This window comes from Colobus angolensis, unplaced genomic scaffold (assembly GCF_000951035.1).
Source record: "Colobus angolensis palliatus isolate OR3802 unplaced genomic scaffold, Cang.pa_1.0 Scaffold299, whole genome shotgun sequence".
Classification (NCBI taxonomy): Eukaryota; Metazoa; Chordata; class Mammalia; order Primates; family Cercopithecidae; genus Colobus; species Colobus angolensis.
In genome coordinates this window covers 2,561,345-2,580,970 of record NW_012116254.1, presented here as the reverse complement: position 1 = coordinate 2,580,970, position 19,626 = coordinate 2,561,345, and the positions used below count along the sequence as shown (strand labels likewise).

Sequence of the window (19,626 nt, the reverse complement as noted above, 5' to 3'; positions counted from 1 at the left end):
TGCCTCCCGAGTAGCTGGGATTACAGGTGCGCACCACCACGCCTGGCTAATTTTTAGTAGAGACGAGGTTTCACCATGTTGGCCAGGCTGGTCTCAAACTCCTGACCTCATGATCCGCCCCCTCGGTCTCCCAAAGTGCTGGGATTACAGGCGTGAGCCACTGTGCCTGGCCCAACTATTACTCTTACTCTTCAGCTCTAAGCAACTTTCTTAGGTTGGGGTCCTAAGCAACTTTCATAGATTAGGGCCCTAAGCCCTAATCTAATGTCTGTCTCTAGATTTTTTCCTCTTTCAGACACTTCATATTAATGGAACTATGTAATGTGTGGTCTTTGTGACTGGTTTATTTCACCTAGCATGATATCCTCAAGGTTCATCCATGTTGTAGTATGTGTCAGCATTTACTTCATTTTTAAGCCTGTATAATAATTCCTTGGTGCATGTGTGTGTGTGTGTGTGTGTGTGTGTGTGTGTGTATAACTTTTTGTTTATCCATTCATTCGTTGATAGGGACTTGGGTTGCTTCTGCCTTTTGACTATTGTGAATAATGTTTCTATGAATGTGGATATCTTTTTCAGGCCTTGCTTTCGGTTCTTTCGGGCATATTCTTAGAAGTAGAATTGCTGGATCATGTCATAATTCTATTTTTAATCTTTTGAGGAGCCATCATGCTGTTTTCCATAATGGCAGTACATGGTGCATTTTCCTTTTAAGAAAAACATTGTATGCTACTGCAAGATGATTATATTGAGATAAAAAGCTTTTCATATACAGTTCAACACAGTAGGAAGTTTTCTGTTGCTTCTTCTTGAGTGATTAGTGGATGAATTCCGGAGAAATGTACAGTGGATCATATGATTCTTTCAGTTTGAGCTCATGACATTTTTCTCAAGTGTTTTTCTTGTTTTTAGCTCCTTTATTTTTTTCTCCCGAGACAGTCTTGCTCTATCTCCAGGCTGGAGTGCAGTGGTGCAATCTTGGCTCACTGCAACCTCTGCCTCTTGGGTTCAAGCGATTATCCTGCCTCCCGAGTAGCTGGGATTACAGGTGCGCACCACCACGCCTGGCTAATTTTTAGTAGAGACGAGGTTTCACCATGTTGGCCAGGCTGGTCTCGAACTCCTGACCTCGTGATCCAACCCACCTCGGCCTCCCAAAGTGCTGGGATTACAGGTGTGAGCCACCACGCCCGGCCTACATTTATTTTTTAAATTTGGCCATAATACTTCTAGTAGTAAATTTGCCCACAAATTTGCTTAACTTTAAGTGTGAAAATTGAAACCACAATGTTTCAGTGTAAGTTGCCTACACTCCTGGTTTATACATGTGGTTCCATTGTGTTCTATGAACTTGTGAGGTTTTTGGAGGAAGTTGTTTAAGCCCCCATGCTTTCAGATGGATATGATGGCCTTGAATATTTTCACAGTGACCTTGGGCTAATCTGGAATCAGACCCTAGCTCCAGAATCTGAGAGTGAACTGTGGCTGGGGGCTCTGAACTTTCAGTGACACACTTGGAGTATGTCTGAGGATAACTTTCTGTTCTAGAGGCCTAACATGAGGCACATCCTGTGTAGAGATTGCTGTGGGTTAGGATGAGTGTTGATAAGGACAAAACCTTTTGGGAGATCCCAGAGTATAAAACTCAGAGATTTATTTGGTGACAACCTGCAAATTGATGTTTTATTTTTCTTTTGGCCTACTGTATAATTTCAAAAATTGGCCCACTTCAGAGGACACATTCTATTTTTGATAGTGAAATCCATGCATCTTTCCTTTAACCTCTTCAAGTAAAGTTAGTGATACTTTTACTTTTGGTGAAAGCATAAATATATTTTAAAACATACTATGTAAATCCTATTTTATTGAGAACTCTCACCGGAATTCTTAATTGGATTCTTCTTTCTAATTGTTATGCCTTTATTTTTTTTTCTTGCCTTAGTGCATAGACTCTAGGCCCTTTATTACAGTGTTGAATAGAATTAGTGAGAATGGACATTCTTGCCTGATTTCCTATCAAAAGTGCATTATATTAGGCTGAGGAAGTATCTTTCTATTTCCAGTTTGCTGAGTTTTCTTCATGAATGAGTATTCAAGTGGTTTTTCCACATTCATATGAGATAATCTTATGATTTTTTTCCTTCATTCTCTTAAGTTGATGAGTTACACTGACCGGTTTTCTAATGTTAAACTGCCATTGTGTGTTTCTGGAATAAAAAACACTTGATCATCATCAGGTATTACTCTTTTGAGGTATTGGTAGATTCAATTTGACAATATTTTGTTGACAGTTTTTACATATGTTCATGAGGGATGTTGCTCTGTCATTTCATTTCTTGTTATGTCTTTATTAGGTTTCGTTTTAGCTGTGTTAGCTTCATAACATGAGTTGGAAAGCATTTGCTCCTCCTCTGTTTTTTGAAAGAGTTTTTGCATAATTACTATTAATTCCTCTTTGTCTTTTTGATGGAATTTACCAGTGAAATCATCTGGGTCTGGAGTTTTCTTTGTGGGAAGTCTTTTGATCATACATTGGATTTTTTCTTTTCTTTTTTTTTGAGACGGAGACTGGCCCTGTCGTCCAGGCTGCAGTGCAGTGGCACAATCTTGGCTCACTGCAACCTCCCCCTCCCAGGTTCAAGCAGTTCTCCTGCCTCAACCTCCTGAGTAGCTGGGATTACAGGCACATGCCACCATGCCCAGCTAATTGTTGTATTTTTGATAGAGACAGGGTTTCACCATGTCAGCTAGGCTTGTCTTGAACTCCTGATCTCAGGTGATCCACCTGCCTCAGCCTCCCAAAGTGCTGGGATTACAGGCGTGAGCCACCATGCCTGGCCAACACAGTGGATTTCTTTTTTTTTTTTTTAGACAGAGTCTTGCTCAGTCACCCAGGCTGGAGTGTGGTGGCAATCTTGGCTCACTGCAACTTCTGCCTCCTTCATTCAAGTGATTCTCCTGCCTCAGCCTCCCCAGTAGCTGGGATTACAGGCACACACCACCACTCCCGGCAGATTTTGTATTTTTTGTAGAGATGGGGTTTTACCATGTTGGCCAGACTGGTCTCAAACTCCTGACCTCAGGTGATCTGCCTGCCTCGGCTTCCCAAAGTGCTGGGATTACAGGCATGAGCCACTGTGCCTGTCAACAATTGGATTTCTTTAACAGATAAGGGACTATTCAAGTTTTTATTTTTTCCTGAGTCAGTTTTGGTAAGATATGTTTTTAAAGGGATTTTTCCCATTTCATCTGACTTGTTGTATGTATTGGCATAGAGTTGTTTATAGTAGTCTTCTTGTTATTCTTTTAATGTCTCTTGGGGTCTTTTCTGATAGCTTCACTTTCATTCTTGATGGACAGATATGCCATACCATTATTTTACATAGCTGGGCTAGATGCTTTTCTGGACAGATCTCACTGCTATACTGATTGTTCTAGCACTATGATGAACAGATATGTGCCAAGCCATTATTTTATATAGCTGGGCTAGATGTTTTTCTGGACAGATCTCATTGCTATACTGATTGTTCTACCACTATGATGTACAGATACATGCCATGCCATTATTTTACATAACTAGGCTAGATGCTTTTCTGGACAGATCTCATTGCTGTACTTGATTGTTCTAGCACTACTGTTTTGCTCTTTCTGTCAGATACTTGCAGCGTACAGTAGGGCTTTTCTGTTTTTGAAATTTTCATTTTACCATTTTATTTGAAAGATCCAAGACCTATATTAATGAATCCTCATGAAAATGTAATGAAGTAAACACACACAGAAGAATTTAAAAAGGAAAGGAGTGGTTTCTTTAAAATTCACTCTTTCTACTATTTTTTTTTTAATTTTGTTTTGGGTAATGGGATCATTTTTACCTCAGACCTCAGCATCACCACAGTATACCCATGTAACACCTGCACATGTACCTTATGAATATAAAAGTTGAAATTCTATTTAAAAATTTTGTTTTGGCTTCAGTTTGGAACAGTGCAGGAACCTGATAAATGCTAGTATCTAGACCTGGGTTGTTTGATATGGTGCTGCTAGACACGTGTGGCTATAGATGGAGCCCTTGAAAAGTGGCTAGTCCAAGTTGAAATGTGCTCTAACTGTAAAATATTCACTGAGGTTTGAAGACTTTGTGTTAACAAAAGAATGTAACACATTTCAATTCTATCTAATAGTTACAGGTTGAAATGATAATATTTTGGACAGCAGATTAAATAAAATACATTATTAAAATTAATTTTACTTGTTTATTTTGGCTTTTAAAAATGTGGCTCTTAGAAAAATTAAAATTGCACATATGACTTGCATTGTTTTTCCATTGTACAGCACTATTCTAGACATTGTAAAATGAATTGTTCTTCTGATCAGTCTCCCTTAAAGCAGACTTTATTAACTGAACTCAGATTTATCTTTTCTTTTTTTGAGATGAAATCTCACTCTGTCGCCCAGGCTGGAGTGCAGTGGCACAATCTCAGCTCACTGTAACCTCCACCTCCTGGGCTCAAGTGATTCTCCTGCCTCAGCCTCCTGAGTAGCTGGGGCTACAGGCACATGCCATCACACCTGGCTAATTTTTGTATTTTTAGTAGAGATGGGGTTTCACTACATTGCCCAGGCTGGTCTCGAACTCCTGACCTCAGATGATCTGTCCACCTGGGCCTCCCAAAGTGCTGGGATTACAGGCATGAACCATCATGCGCGGCCCAGATTTATCTTCATTTGCATACTCGGATGTGTTGTTTTAAAAGTAGTGCTGTAGACTTTCTGTAAATAGGATTTAAAAACTTTTTATTGTGGATTATTTCAAATACATATAAAAGTAATGAGAATAGTATGGTATAATGACCTATCATCAAGTTTTAACAGTAACTATCAACTCTTGGTCTCTTGGTTGATCTTGTTTCATCTTACCACCCTCCCACTCACCCCACCCCCAGCCTAGATGGCTTGGAAGCCAATAGAATATCTTTTTAATTGCCATAGAATGAATAATTACTTAAAATGCTAAATTCTTTTGCAAAGTGAATAACTGTCCCCTGATTTATCATGATTTTAAAAATGTGCATTAGCATGGTGGTTTACCTAAACTGAAGCATACTGATTTGAATATTTAAAAAAGATTGATTTTTACAAAGGATTACAAAATGTGCTTTTGATGTGTCATCAATTTTAATACCCACTTGATTTGGTTATCCGTGAATTCCATTTCATTTGTCTAAAAATTAAACAAAACCCCAGTTCCTTTTGGAGAAATTTTTTTATAAGCAGTTTAATCATATAATACTGTAGTAATATAGCATTGTTCTAAGTCTTTATTTTAATGATTATTGTTTTCTTTTTAATAAGGTTTCTCTATACTTGTTTAAAGAATTGCCTTTGTATCTTTGGCAACCTTCTGCATCTGAGATAGCGGTGATTCGGGATTGGTTACTGAATTACAACCTGACAGTGGTGAAGAATAAACTGGCCTGTGTTATTCTTGAAGGACTGAATTGGGGATTTGCTAAACAGGTATGTGTTCAAACCATTCCCTTGAGACTGGAGGTTGTACATGCATCCATTTCAAAGAAGGATTTTCTCAAAACACTAACATTTTTGAGTACCATTTGCAAGGTCTACAAATTCTTTTAGCTATGTCAGAGTTTAGGATTTTCTCTTTAATTCTCTTTTGCAGAATGAGCAACTATTAAATGAAGATAAATTGTTCCACATTGAAAATTCTTCCCTTTTTCCTTATTCACATGTGTGTTTTTTTATTTTTTATTTTTTTTTTGAGACAGAGTCTTGCCCTGTCACCCAGGCTGTAGTGCAGTGTCATGATCTTGGTTCACTGCAACCTCCGCCTCCCAGGTTCAAGCGATTCTCCTACATCAGGCTTCCAAGTAGCTGGGATTACAGGTGCATGCCACCACGCCTGACTAATTTTTGTATTTTTTAGTAGAGACAGGGTTTTGCCATGTTGGCCAGGCTGGTCTCGAACTCCTGACCCCAAGTGATCCGCCTTGCCTTGGCTTCCCAAAATGCTGGGATTACAGGCATGATCCACCATGCCCGGCTGTATCTGTTGTTTTGTCTCTGGCTACTTTAGTTTCTCCTAATTGCCTCTTCTGCCTCTGGTTCCTTTTTCTCCGGTAATTTGTCTTGCATGTCATTGTCAGAGTTGTTTTCTGAAACATTGTGCGTTGGTTAACAGTCTGAGCTCTAAGCCAGCCTGCTTGGGTTCTGATCCTAGCTCTGCCACCTTCTGGCTGTGTGACTCTGAGCAAGTTTCCTAAACTCTTTGGGCCTTGGTTGCTTATTTGTAAACATTCATGTTAATGAGTATACCTCAGTATCTCACAGGGTTGTTTTTTGTTTTGTTTTGAGATGGAGTCTCACTCTGCTGCCCAGGCTGGCCTCGAACTCCTGGGCTTAAGAGAACCTTCTGCTGAGTACCTGGGATTACAGGCACTTGCCAGTGCACACAGAGTTGTTGTAAGGATTAAACAAACAAGGAAACGCAAGATGTTTAGGATGATTCTTGCCACACATTAAGTACTCAGTAGTGTGGTTATTATTAAGGGTTTGCTCTGTAGCATGTATCTTCAGAGATCCATTTCAAGTGGTATTCACTGTTACAAAACCTTCCCTGCCTCTTTACCTTGGACCTTATTTGTTAGCTCCTCCATCAAAAGATTAACATTTAAAAGGGAAAGTGGCGGAAAACTCAGCCCTTTACACCTATCTGACAGGTTTTGTTCTGAGCAAGTCATTTAGTCCTGGAAGCCATCTTGCATCTGGACAGCATGATACCTGTTGTGCAGATGAGGAAACTGAAGCCCGGGAGCTTTTCTGCTGAGGTGTCCTTGACCACCTGGGACGGCCCATAGATTCATCTGGGCCCTCTCTCATTGACATGCTTGTAGGCAAGAGCTACAGGGAGCTGTTTTCCACCTTCACTTTCTCTGGCTTGTGAACAGAATCACCCAGGCTCTCCTCTTGAAGAGTTGCATGAGAGTCTTCTCATGCCTTTGTTAGAGTTAGGAAAGTCATCATTCTGAAAGGTTTAAGGAATGTATTTTTTCAGGTTGCAAAGGAAGATAGAATAAGAAATTTGATAGGCAACTTCAGGCACCAGAAGGAATATTTTACCTGTGTTGCCGAGTGTCTTATTTAACTAATGATAGAACAGGAAAAGGGAATGTAGACATAATTTATTAAATATCTTTCTTTTTGCTTTTTGTTTTTTTTTTTTTTGAGTCAGAATCTTACTCTGTAACCCAGTGGCACGATCTTGGCTTACTGCAACCGCTGCCTCCTGGGTTCAATCAATTTTGCTGCTTCAGGCTCCCAAGTAGCTGGAACTACAGGCATGCACCACCACACTTGGCTAATTTTTGTATTTTTAGTAGAGACAAGGTTTCACCATGTTGGCCAGGCTGGTCTCGAACTCCTGACCTCAAGTTATCTGTCTGTCTTGGCTTCCCAAAGTGCTAGGATTACAGGCATGAGCCATCATGCCCAGACAGTTTGTTAAATATTTTTCTGTTTAATTAACTAAGCATCTTCCTGGTTTGTGGCATTGCCCTTGACCTGAAGTGTTTGTAGAAATTCTTGGGTGGAATGGGGTATGACATTCAAAGATAATCTTTTTGGCTGGAGTAGAGGTTAAGTCAGGTTCAAACCTATCTAGGTGCAGTGTTATGGCCCTTGACAGTTTTTTGCCTATTCTCATTTTGTAGCTTCATTGTGTGGGATGTGATTTTTGGAACATTTAGCTTCTGCATCGAAGGTCCTTTTTTACTATTCTGTATAATGTTTTGATTCAAAGTTACAAAAACAAAACAAAACAAAACCAAGGTTGTATGTTTGTGACTGTTTTTTCTCTTTAAAAGGGTACCCTTCATCTGGATCAAGCAGTCCATTCTGAAGTGGCTTTAATGGTTCTTGAAGCTTACCAGAAGTACCTTGCACAGAAGCCATATGCTGGGATTCTTTCTGAAAGTATGAAGCAGGTATTTCTTTCTCTTCCGTGTTGGAAACATGAATCTTTATCTTCCCAAGACATTTAGAAATAAAGATGATAGACTTATACTATTGACCGTTAGGTATCCTAAGAACATTTCTGGCAATTTAAGATGCTATAATTGACTTCTATGGTTTGATAAAGATTCTTCTTTAAAAAATAGCCTTTATATAACTATTCTAATATTATAGGATTTGAGTTGAACTACAGTGGTGTGTTAGAGCTTGGTTGTACTGGCTCTGGAAAACTGACTTAAATTTTTAGGAACTTTGTAAGCCAGGTTATTAAACTATTGGTAGCTTAAAATTGACCATGGTGGGAATTTTTACACCACCAAAATTGGCAAGTGCTGTAAATGAGACCTCCGTCCGATGGTTCAACTTATTTATCAGCACACTATTCATTGAGTATCAACTTTTATGCCACTTTTCTTTTACATGAGCTAAGATCAGGTTCACAGAGTGACTAGTAAGTAAGCAGAAGTTGCGAGTGAGAAATTGCTTTGATATGGTGCAATAAACGTTAATTGGAGACCAGCAAGTAGAATATTCCTCTCTTTTGAGGGCGTTGTTGGTCACAAAAGGAGATGAGTGTAGGAGCTTACTGATTTAATTTGTGTGTGACTAATGTGGCTTAAAATAAATAATTGTTTTAGGTTTCATATTTGGCCAGTATTGTTCGATATGGAGAGACGCCCGAGACCTCATTTAACCAATGGGCCTGGAATTTAATCTTGAGGCTAAAACTGCACAAAAACGATTATGGAATACAGCAGAATTGTCCAGCTGTTCCCTTCTCCATCACTGTGCCTGACATGACAGAGTCACCCACGTTTCATCCTCTCTTGAAGGCTGTGAAAGCGGGCATGCCCATTGGCTGTTATCTAGCCTTATCCATGACAGCTGTGGGCCACAGGTACAGTGTTGGGCTGAACCACTAGGGTTACTGAACCTTATAGATAGTTCTAGAATTTTATCTTTCATATCCCAAGTTCTGAGGCCTCTGTCAAACCTATTGAGGAGTAATTAGGGCCAAATAATAATCCTTGATTAACAGCTTATCAAGGGGAGATGCTGCCCAAATTCACATACTTCAGATTTGTACAAGCAAGTCACCTTGTTACGTTATGAAGAGAGTTCTGCTTGTCTCCTGGAGTGCAATGTTCATGTCAGCAGTAGATTCATACTCTCTTCCTCATAATTGTGATCAAATAAAAATAATTGATCACCTGTAGTAAAATTTTTGAAAAATTGATGGCAGCTCAACTCAGGCTTCTTTTTTTTGGTTGTTGTTTAATTTTACTTTAAGTTCTAGGGTACATGTGCACAACATGCAGGTTTGTTACATAGGTATACATGTGCCATGTTGGTTTGCTGCACCCATTAACTCGTCGTTTACATTAGGTATTTCTCCTAATGCTATCCCTCCTCCCTCCCCCCACCCCACGACAGGCCCCAGTGTGTGACGTTCTGCATTCTGTGTCCAACTGTTCTCACTGTTCAATTCCCACCTATGAGTGAGAGCATGCAGTGTTTGGTTTTTTTAACTAGAGGTCCCCTTAACTGTCTAGAAGAATGAAATGCCTGAGCAGGTCATGTGCCTCTCTGATATGAGCCCATAGCTGTCTGTATGTCTTCCACTGGAGCATTTATCACACTATATCATAGTTAATCTATTTAATTTTCTCAGAGATTCAGTTATATATAACTTCTAGGAGAGAAGTGCCCAGGAATGGCATTTGTCTTGTGTTACCATTTTATCCCTAGTGATGAAGACTATATCTGCTACAGTAAATAACTGAATGCATGAATGACTTCTCAGTTGATTAAACATCCTTTTCTTTAAAGATTCTTTTCTTATGCATTAATTTTTTTCTAGTCTATTCATTTGTCTTCAGACTCTTTGACCTCTGCTTTTGATTCTTGTGTTTTAGACTCATGGTAACTCTTTTTAGCATCCTCATTTCAACATCTTGTTCCACATTAAGTGTAATTTCAGTGGGATACCAGTTGCAATCAGCTGTAGTCTTCAGCCTAGTTCTGTGAAGTAGGAGAGATACAGAATTGTTTGGTAGCTTCCCTCAGGTTGTTGACAGTTTAGTTGAGATGATAGACATAAATCAATCAGCAGTACTATAGAATATAATTGCAGGCTGGATGATATGTGGAGAACAGTGGTTCTCAACCTCTACTGTTCTTTAGATTTACTTTTGGAGCCTTTTAAAAATCCCAGTGCAGGGAAAAGGGTGAGAATCCTGGCCTAAATGGGCTGGGGGCCAGTTCTCTAGGTATCTCTAATGTACACCCTGGATTGAGAACTACTTAGGAGCTGAGCAGAAAGAATGTAAAGGAAGGAGAGATCAGTAGAGTCGATACCTTCGTGGAAGAGCTGAGTTTTGGAAAGGAGTCTTAAATTAGACAAGACGTCTGTCATAGTTTGGATGTTTGTCCCCCTAAACCTCATGTTGACATTTGATCCCCATTGTTGGAGATGGGACCTAATGGGAGGTGTTTGGGTCTTGCGGGCTGATCCCTCATGAATGTCTTAGTGCCATCCTCTCAGTAACGAATGAATTCTTGACTTAGTTCCCATGAGAACTGGTTGTTAAAAAGAGCCTGGCACCCCGCCTCCTCCTCACTTCCTATCTCACCATGTGATCCCTGAACCTGCCAGCTCCTGTTGGCCTTCTGCCATGTGTGGAAGCAGCCTGAGGCTCTCACCAGACGCCCAGTCTTCCAGCCAGCAGAATTATGAGTCAAATAAACCTTTTTTTTCTTTATTAATTGCCCAGTCTCTCGTATTCCTTTATAACAGTGCAACATGGACTAAGACAACATCCTAGGCTAATGAGCAGAGTGATGTTGTGTTCCTCTTACAGTTACTTAGTGCCCACAGTTTGTTGAAGATGCAGCTCGAGGGCCATTTCCTGCCACGTGCAGCTCCTGTACATTCTGAACAGCACACTCACTGTGTTTTATTGTCATTGTATTCTCCCCCGCTCCTCATGGACTGTTTGCTCTATGAAGGTAGGGACGTTGTCTTGTTCAATTGTGTATCTCCAGATCTTATACTTAGTAGGTATTCAACAAATGCTGGTGGGTTGAATGAATGTGGAAAGGAGAGTCAGGTGTCTGAGTGGGTAAGGGGAGAGGTGGGGAAATGATGAGGAAACACTTCTCAGTGATGCCTGTGATCCATGTTGGAGAATGGAGGTGATCAGGTGTTTGATTGGGCCAAATTATGGAGATATTTGAAAGCCAAGTAAAAGAAGGTAGAATTGATTTGGAAAAGAGGAGACCTGATAAGAGTCCTTAGGAAGACGCTCTTTATATTGTTTCCAGTAGCTCTAGTGTTATTAACAGCTTCCTGTACTTTGGGTTTCCCATCTCTAAAATGGGAGTATTAATAACATCACACTTACTTTATGAGGCTTAAGTGAGTCAGAACACATGTAACATGTCTAGAACAGTGTCTAACGTGATTCTCTTGAGTGCAGTTATCTGAACTTAAGTGTTTTATGATTTCTCGAATTTCTTGTATCCATTCTGGGATTATAGCTCTTTATTCACTGATACTGCTGTGGACTGTCTCTAAAGATAATTTTTGATTTGTGCTGATTACAGAATCTTGAATGGGAGTGAGAATGAGAATGAGCGTTTCCTCTCGGGGCTGATCTCTAGTGTAAAACTCCATGGTGGGCATTTGGGATTAGGTGTACTAGAATACAGAAGTAACTTAAAACAGTCTTAGGTATGGGCGGAGTAGGCAGGGACGTAAGTTGTGTGTGAATATAATATTATGGACATTGTAGAGAAGAGTAGTCAGAAATTCACCCAGAATATTTCCCATCATAAAATCATTGATTTTTTTCTGTTTATTTTCATCCATCATTTTTCCTTTGATCTTTTAAAAAAGTATGTATAATTTTATATCCTTAGTTTTTCACTTTAATATTGTAAGTAGTTTCCTTGTGGCATAACCTTTGCACAATTACTTTATTTTTTGAAATGATTTTTTTCCCCCAGAATTAAAGTGGTTATAACCAAACTGCAGAAGTAGGAAAGTGGAGAAAAAGCCACTCGCCTCTGCCACTGTTGTACAATGACTATTTTGTTGTGACATTGTCCCTGTGTTCCCCTCCACAAATAACTTCTTTACTGGTAGTTATGATCACAAGTATAAAATTTTATGTTTTATTCCCCAGTATCTTTATAGCAGAAGTGTTTTTCCACATTGCCTTTGGTCATCATGTGTATTATTTTAAAATGATGCAATAGTATTTCCAATTGAAAGGATTTTTCTAAAATTTCCTTAAGTTATTTTCTACCTCTGAGTTTTAGAGTTAAAAATAAACCTGAAAAGCACATCTTTACATGGATCATATTTTATATTTTTTTCCATATTTGAGATTATTTTTTAAGGATAGATTCTTTGAAGTGAGGCAGAGAATAATAAACATTTTATGCCAAATTGGTTTTAGCAGAATTTTGTAGTTTATGCAGGTTGAGTATCCCTAATCTGAAAACCTAAACTTTGAAATGCTCCAAAATCTGAAACTTTGAATTCTGACATTGCACTCAAAGAAAATGTTCATTGGAGCATTTTGGATTTTGGACTTTTGGATTAGGGATGCTCAGCTTATAAGTATGATTTGAGTGTTCCAAAATCTAAGAAAGCACTTTTGGTCTTAAGCATTTCAGATAAGGGATAGTCAACCTGTACTGACAGATTGAGCTCACTTTTGAGTCTCCTCTTTGCTGTGACACCTTGCGGGAATATCCAGACAAGGAGAGCCCCTGTGGTTCTCTTAGGAGAAGCTCTGTTTGAGAAACAAAATATGGTAGTGGAGAGTGCTTCGAATTAGAAACGTGCAAACTGAGTTCTCATTTTGACCTTACCCTAGGAAATTATGTGAATTTGGGCATGATACTTCACCTTCCTCATCCATAAAATGAAAATACAGATTAACTTTTAAGTTCCTTTACAATTCTAGAATTTCTGTGTGAAGACTGGGGTCTAGTATTTCTGTGTGAAGATTGGGTATAAAACATGTGCTGGAGACCTGAGATAACCCAAGGTATTGAAGGCTCATAACTCATTGGAAGAACAGAATTTTATGAACCAGCTACCTTGTATATTCATTGCCTTTCTCTTTTTCCGTAGCATTGAGAAGTTCTGTGCAGAAGGCATCCCACTGTTGGGAGTTCTGGTCCAGTCAAGACATTTGAGAACAGTGGTCCATGTCCTGGATAAGATTCTACCTTTATTTTACCCTTGCCAGTATTACCTTCTGAAGAATGAGCAGTAAGTGTGTTCCATTTGTGGCAGGAGACACTCTTAAACAGTCCAGCAAGAACAAATGACTGTGTCTTCTGACTTCTTAAGTAAAATAAAAGGAATGCTATTTCAACAGTGTATTATGGGGCAAAAATATTCTGCACCCCAGTTTAGAATGCAGGTTGATGAACAGTGATTCTAATAATTACTCCAGTTTTATTACCATGAAAGATATTTTTCCTTTTCATTTATTATAACTTTGAATTGCTTATTAAAGCTTATAAAGTATATGAAGCAGCAGTTTTTTCCCTGAGATTCTGGGAATCGTGCTTCTGATATTGAGCAGCAAATGGCTTTGCCATTGTAACAATAGAAAAGGTTGTTTTTAATTGTTTACGGTGCATATAGTGCAGTGTTGCCAACAGATAAGATGCATAGGAAGGTGGGAAGAGAACAACCTGTCTAGGGAGTAGAGAGTAAAGCATCTGGCTGGGGCCTCATGAAGAGTGATGAAAGGGGAGGTGAGGCCTCACCCCATGTGGAGGAGCCCTGTTCTGTGGGGACATGAAGTACATCCAAAGGCACAAGGGGAGCATTACAGTTTTCCTGTTGTGTGTCTTTTCAAGCAGTATGTCTCCAACTTGCCCAAAAGAGCTTATTAAATATGGATTCCCAGGTTTCTCCCCTGGGGATTTTACTTTAGTAGGAATGGGTTAGGTTCAGGGAACTACTCACCCAACCCCTCAACCCCTTTTTAAGAATCGGCACCCTGGGCATGAGGCAAGTTTGGAAACTGAATGGTTTGGAAACATCTTTGCGTTTATTCGTGGAGGTGGGGAGTGAGGAGGGGAGAGGGGTGCCTTTGGGTCTTTCTCCTAATGCTGTTTAACTTGCATGTGTTTGTGTGTCGTGGATCTGTTCTTACACCTCTGTGGGTAGACAGAATTCTTTCTAACCCATGTTAAATGTGAAAACTTTATTCTTCTAGAGTCCCTTCTTAAATAGTGGTTTGGTCAAAAAATGGGACCAATTTAGGAATTTTTTGTTTCCTCATAAGTAATTAGCTGGGGAAAATTCTGTTGACTCCTGATTGGAAGGTAAAGTGCATCCTCCTGTGTGCTTGGCAGGTTTTTGTCGCACCTCCTCTTGTTCCTACACTTGGACAGCGGTGTCCCTCAGGGTGTCACACAACAGGTCACCCACAAGGTGGCACAGCACTTGACAGGAGCCAGCCATGGGGACAATGTGAAACTTCTCAACAGCATGATCCAGGTGAGGGCCCTTGCAAGCCCCTAAACACACCTCTAGTGTTAGCACGCTTATGTTTTCGTCATTTCAGATCACTTGGCTCAGTGTGCTTTTGGCCAAGAAAGGCAGTAGATTTGGGCTTTGTAGTGGAGGTAGATATTATTTTATTGCTGTTTAAAAAATGAGAGGCTGGTTGTTATCGTTCCCATCACATGAGCCTTTTCTCCACAGGCACACATATCTGTAAGCACTCAGCCCAATGAAGTGGGCCCCATTGCTGTGTTGGAGTTCTGGGTTCAGGCTCTCATAAGCCAGCATCTCTGGTACCGAGAACAACCTATCCTCTTCCTCATGGACCACTTGTGTAAAGCAGCTTTTCAGCTGATGCAGGAAGACTGCATACAGAAATTACTCTACCAGCAACATAAGGTAAAAAACCTGTTAGAAAATTTATCTTTCAGTGATTGGCTAGATATAGTAGTTTGTTGTTTATTTTTTGAGACAGAGTTTCGCTCTTGTTGCCCAGGCTGGAGTGCAATGGCATGATCACAGCTCACTGCAACCTCTGCCTCCTGGGTTCAAGTGATTCTCCTGCCTCAGCCTCCTGAGTGGCTGGGATTACAGGTGTGAGCCACCACGCCCAGCTAATTTTTGTATTTTTAGTAAAGACTGGGTTTCACCATGTTGGCGAGGCTAGTCTTGAACTCCTGACCTCAGGTGACCTGCCCACCTTGGCCTCCCAAGGTGCTGGGATTACAGGTGTGAGCCACCGCAGCCGGCCTAAGTATAGTAGCTTTCTAAAAAGATTCCTCCAAATACAGTTTTTAGATTTGGCTCTGGACTATTGATTCTGCCTTGGACTATTGCTGCTGGTGGACACATCCTTGAAATCTCTGTCTTATCAGAATCTTGTATTGTAGTAAGACAGTTGCTGACACTCTTGTAAAGGTCATTGATGAGATTTTTCTTAAAGCCTCCTCTCTGTGCTCCACATCTCCCGGTGTAGAATGCCTTGGGTTACCATTGTGACCGGAGTCTGCTCTCATCTTTGGTGAACTGGATTGTGGCAGGCAACATCACTCCTTCCTTTGTGGAGGGCTTGGCTACACCTACTCAGGTAGGAAACTGACTGAGAGGACCATTTTTTATCTTTGTGAACTTTAATCTCATGATCATCCTTGCAAAGAAATTACTAATAGTCTAAACTAACTTTTATTTAGCCCTTATTCTAGTGTAAGTATACTTTTTCATTTAATCTTCGTAGTAGCCCTTTGCTGAGGTTGTGCTGTTGCCATTCCTATTTTACAGAGGAGTTAACTGAGTGTTTTTTTTTTTTGAGATGGAGTTTCGTTCTTGTTGCCCAGGCTGGAGTGCAGTGGCGCGATCTTGGCTCACTGCAACTTCTGCCTCCTGGGTTCAAGCTATTCTCCTGCCTTAGCCTCCCAAGTAGCTAGGATTACAGGCATGCACCACCATGCCCAGCGCATTGTATTTTTAGTAGTCGGAGTTTCTCCATGTTGGTCAGGCTGGTCTCAAACTCCTGACCTCAGGTGATTGCCCATCTTGGCCTCCCAAAGTGCTGGGATTACAGATGTGAGCCACTGCATGCAGCCTGAGGTTCTTTTTTTTTTTTTTTTTTTTTTTTTAAATTAAAAAACGTTTTTGGAGACCGGGCCTTACTTTGTTGCGCAGGCTAGTCTCAATCTCCTGTTGTTAAGTCATTCTCCTGCTCCCAGCCTCCCTAGTATTTGAGGACTACAGGCACACTACTGTGCCTAGCTATAACTGAGGTTCATGGAATTAAGGGTTATCTCAGGAATAGACGGCTCTTAATCAGACTCCAGCCAGCTGACTGCAGAGACTGCCCAGCAGCACTGCAGAGAGCTTTAGAGTAGGCGCTGGAGCCAGACAGCCTGGGCTTCAATCTGGGTTCTGCTGTTTGTTAGTTCTGTGCCTTGGGCAGCTTGCCTACCTCTCTGTCCTCAGTTTTCTCAGTTGTCAAATGGGAATAATGATGGCACCTGTGTGTAAAGCATTTAGAACAGTGCTTAGCTCATAGCCAGTGCTTACTGAGTGTTAGCCATTATTATTGTCATCATCATCAGCAGCATTATTTTTATCATTACCACCTCTTACACTTTGTATATGAAATTATGTCTGTTTCATCACTTAAATCAGTAGTAACATTCTTCAACCTGTTATTCGTCTTACTTCTTGCTCTTCTTCCCACCTCTCATGGATTGAGCTGGAACAAACTCCTTACTGTTAGCTAGACACATCCCTGGCTTTTCCTCTGTTTGTCTCTGCCTAGCGGATTCTCTTACCAGCATGCCTTTCCCTCTGACCTCTACATAGAACCTTCTCTGAGGTAGCACTTCACCTTGACTCAGTCCTTGCCACTGCTCAACTTCACATTTTGGTTACTTACATATTAGTCTTGTCTACTCCAGTAGATGGAAAATTTCTTAAAGACAGAGCCCCTGTCTGGTCCTCTTTCCTGTCTCTCTTGCACACAGATCTTGCCCGGTAAATATGGATTGAATGAACATCTTCTTGTACTAAAGTAGCCTTTCCAAAGGAACGTAACATTTTCCAATGATCTATTTTATTTAAATTCATATCTGTGACAAGAATATAGGTGGGTATAAAAATGTGTTAATTTTAGAAACTGCAAATATTTGCTGATTGAGATTGAGATAGGAAGAGAGTATAAATGTGGAATATCAGGATGTATTTTGTCAGTGGGGCAAGCTTCTCCTTCCCCTCCCCTTTATCTGGTGTCATTGTAGGTCTGGTTTGCCTGGACAGTGCTCAACGTGGAATCCATCTTTGAGGAGGACTCCCAGCTCCGGAGAGTTATTGAAGGGGAATTGGTGATAAACTCTGCTTTCACCCCTGACCAAGCTCTGAAGGTACAAATAGCAGCTCTGCATTTGAGTGGTAGAAGGTGGCTTACACTTTTGCTGATGGATTCACCCGTAGCTTTTGGGCTTTTGTGTCTTCTTTTGTTGTGAATGTTTGGAAAGCTCAACAACCAAACCAGTACTCAAAACTGTGTAATTGAAGAGTACTTGCTTCTCAAGTTTCATTTAACAAGAGTCTCAACCTAATACTTGAAGGCTGGATCATTGCACATGTGACAGGGGTTGCCATTGGCTCCCACATACATCAGAATTCCCTAGAGAGCTTGTTAAAAAGCAGATTCCTAGACCTCACCTTCTGAGATTTGGAGTCTCTGAGTCTGGAGTGGGACCAGGAGTTTATTTTTTAAAACTCCCAGCTGATTCTTAGGCTTACTAATGTATGGGAAAGGCTGGAATAAGGCTTTAAAGAACCTTCTATTTTAGTATAGATTTTGCTTTTGGGTTTCAGAGCCTGTTAAAGAATTTGCTTTTGGGTTTCAGAGCCTGTCAGAGAATTCAGCATTCTCGAATATCCTTTTGAAATCTGAATTTTCAAAAGATTGTTAAAGTTTGACGGTCACATAGTCACATCTACTTTTTTTTTTTTTTTTTTGGAGACAGAGTCTTCCCATGTTGCCCAGGCTGGAATGTTGCAATGGCACAATCTCAGATCACTGCAACCTCCACCTCCCAGGCTCAAGCAATTCTTATGCCTCAGCCTCAGCCTCCTGAGTAGCTGGGATTACAGGAGTGCACCACCACACCCAGCTAATTTTTCTATTTTTGGTAGAGACAGGGTTTTGCCATGTTGGCCAGGCTGGTCTTGAACTCTTGACCTGAAGTGATCCACCTGCCTTGGCCTCCCAAAGTGCTGGGATTACAGGTGTGAGCCACTGCCCCCGGCTTTACTTTTGGTTTTCACTTCATTCTGTTCCCTTGCACTATAACGTTGTATTTGCCAAGGAATTTCAGAAATGAAAATGAGGTTAGACTAGATGACTCTTAAGATCCATACCCATTCTGGGGTCTGTGAAGTGTTTTGACAGAAAAAAAGCTGCCCTACATGTCTTGCTACCAAGGAGGTTAAAATGTTAACTAGTGGATTGGAGAGGTGAGTTTTATATGATTTTTAAAAAATATACTATTGAATTGAAAACAGAATGTTTGGTGTTTCATTTGGATCACTTAGAAAGAGTTAACTATTTGCATTTATGTTCATTTTGTGGTTACTCAGAGCCCTTCCTTTTTTGTAGAAAGCCCAGACCCAGCTGAAGCTCCCCATCGTGCCATCCCTCCAGAGGTTGCTGATTTATCGCTGGGCCCACCAGGCTCTGGTCACGCCTTCTGATCACCCTCTCCTGCCACTCATTTGGCAGAAGTTCTTCCTTCTGTATCTTCACCGCCCAGGACCACAGTATGGGTATGGTGGCCAGTATTGTAGGTTTCTGTGAGTCCATTTCTGCCTTTGCACTGCTCTCTTTCTATATGTTCTTAGACTGTGGAGTGTGAATTGGAATCATTCTTTGGTGATCTCTGGCGAAGACTCTTTGTCTCTCTCTATATTTGACATTTATTAGACTGGATCTTTTTTGAGCTGGTGGTGTCTTGTGGCAGCTTCTCTTAACCATCTTCCATGACCAGTGTAGTGAAGACAACACCCTGGGATTGGGCAAGGTTTCACACAGAACTTCTGGAGATGAAAAGGGACAACAGCTGTCTCAAACTGAGGCTGCCTGTGTGACCGTCATGGGGCTTGTAGGAGGGGACCTTGTGATGAGTGGTGCAGGTGTGAACAAAGGCCAGTCTGTGTCTGTCACCTATGGGTTGTAGTTGGGAATATTCAGCATTTTCATGGGATTCATATGAAGATACTCCACCCAGCCAGAGCCATCCATTATTACCAACCATTGCTCTCTAGCTCCTGCCTCAATTCCTCATTCCCTTAACTCACTCATTTGAAATATATAGATATTGACTGGGCATGGTGGCTCAAGCCTATAATTCCAGCAGTTTGGGAGACCAAGGTGGGAGGATCACTTGAGGTCAAGAGTTAAAGACAAGCCTGGTCAACATGGTGAAACTCCATCTCTACTAAAAATAGAAAAATTGGGCTGGGTGTGGTGGCTCAAGCCTGTAATCCCAGCACTTTGGGAGGCCGAGACGGGCGGATCACGAGGTCAGGAGATC

General features: G+C 40.7%; 1 protein-coding gene across 1 annotated transcript in view; it reads left to right on the top strand.

The window, feature by feature from the left end:
- Window positions 1-19,626, top strand: part of EPG5 (ectopic P-granules autophagy protein 5 homolog (C. elegans)) — a 125,634-nt gene that overhangs the window by 46,191 nt on the left and 59,817 nt on the right. The window contains 9 exon segments of the mRNA XM_011949334.1: window positions 5,353-5,517; window positions 7,881-8,000; window positions 8,667-8,926; window positions 13,175-13,315; window positions 14,416-14,560; window positions 14,768-14,965; window positions 15,543-15,653; window positions 17,326-17,448; window positions 18,693-18,859. Of these exon segments, the coding sequence (XP_011804724.1) occupies window positions 5,353-5,517; window positions 7,881-8,000; window positions 8,667-8,926; window positions 13,175-13,315; window positions 14,416-14,560; window positions 14,768-14,965; window positions 15,543-15,653; window positions 17,326-17,448; window positions 18,693-18,859 (1,430 nt within the window).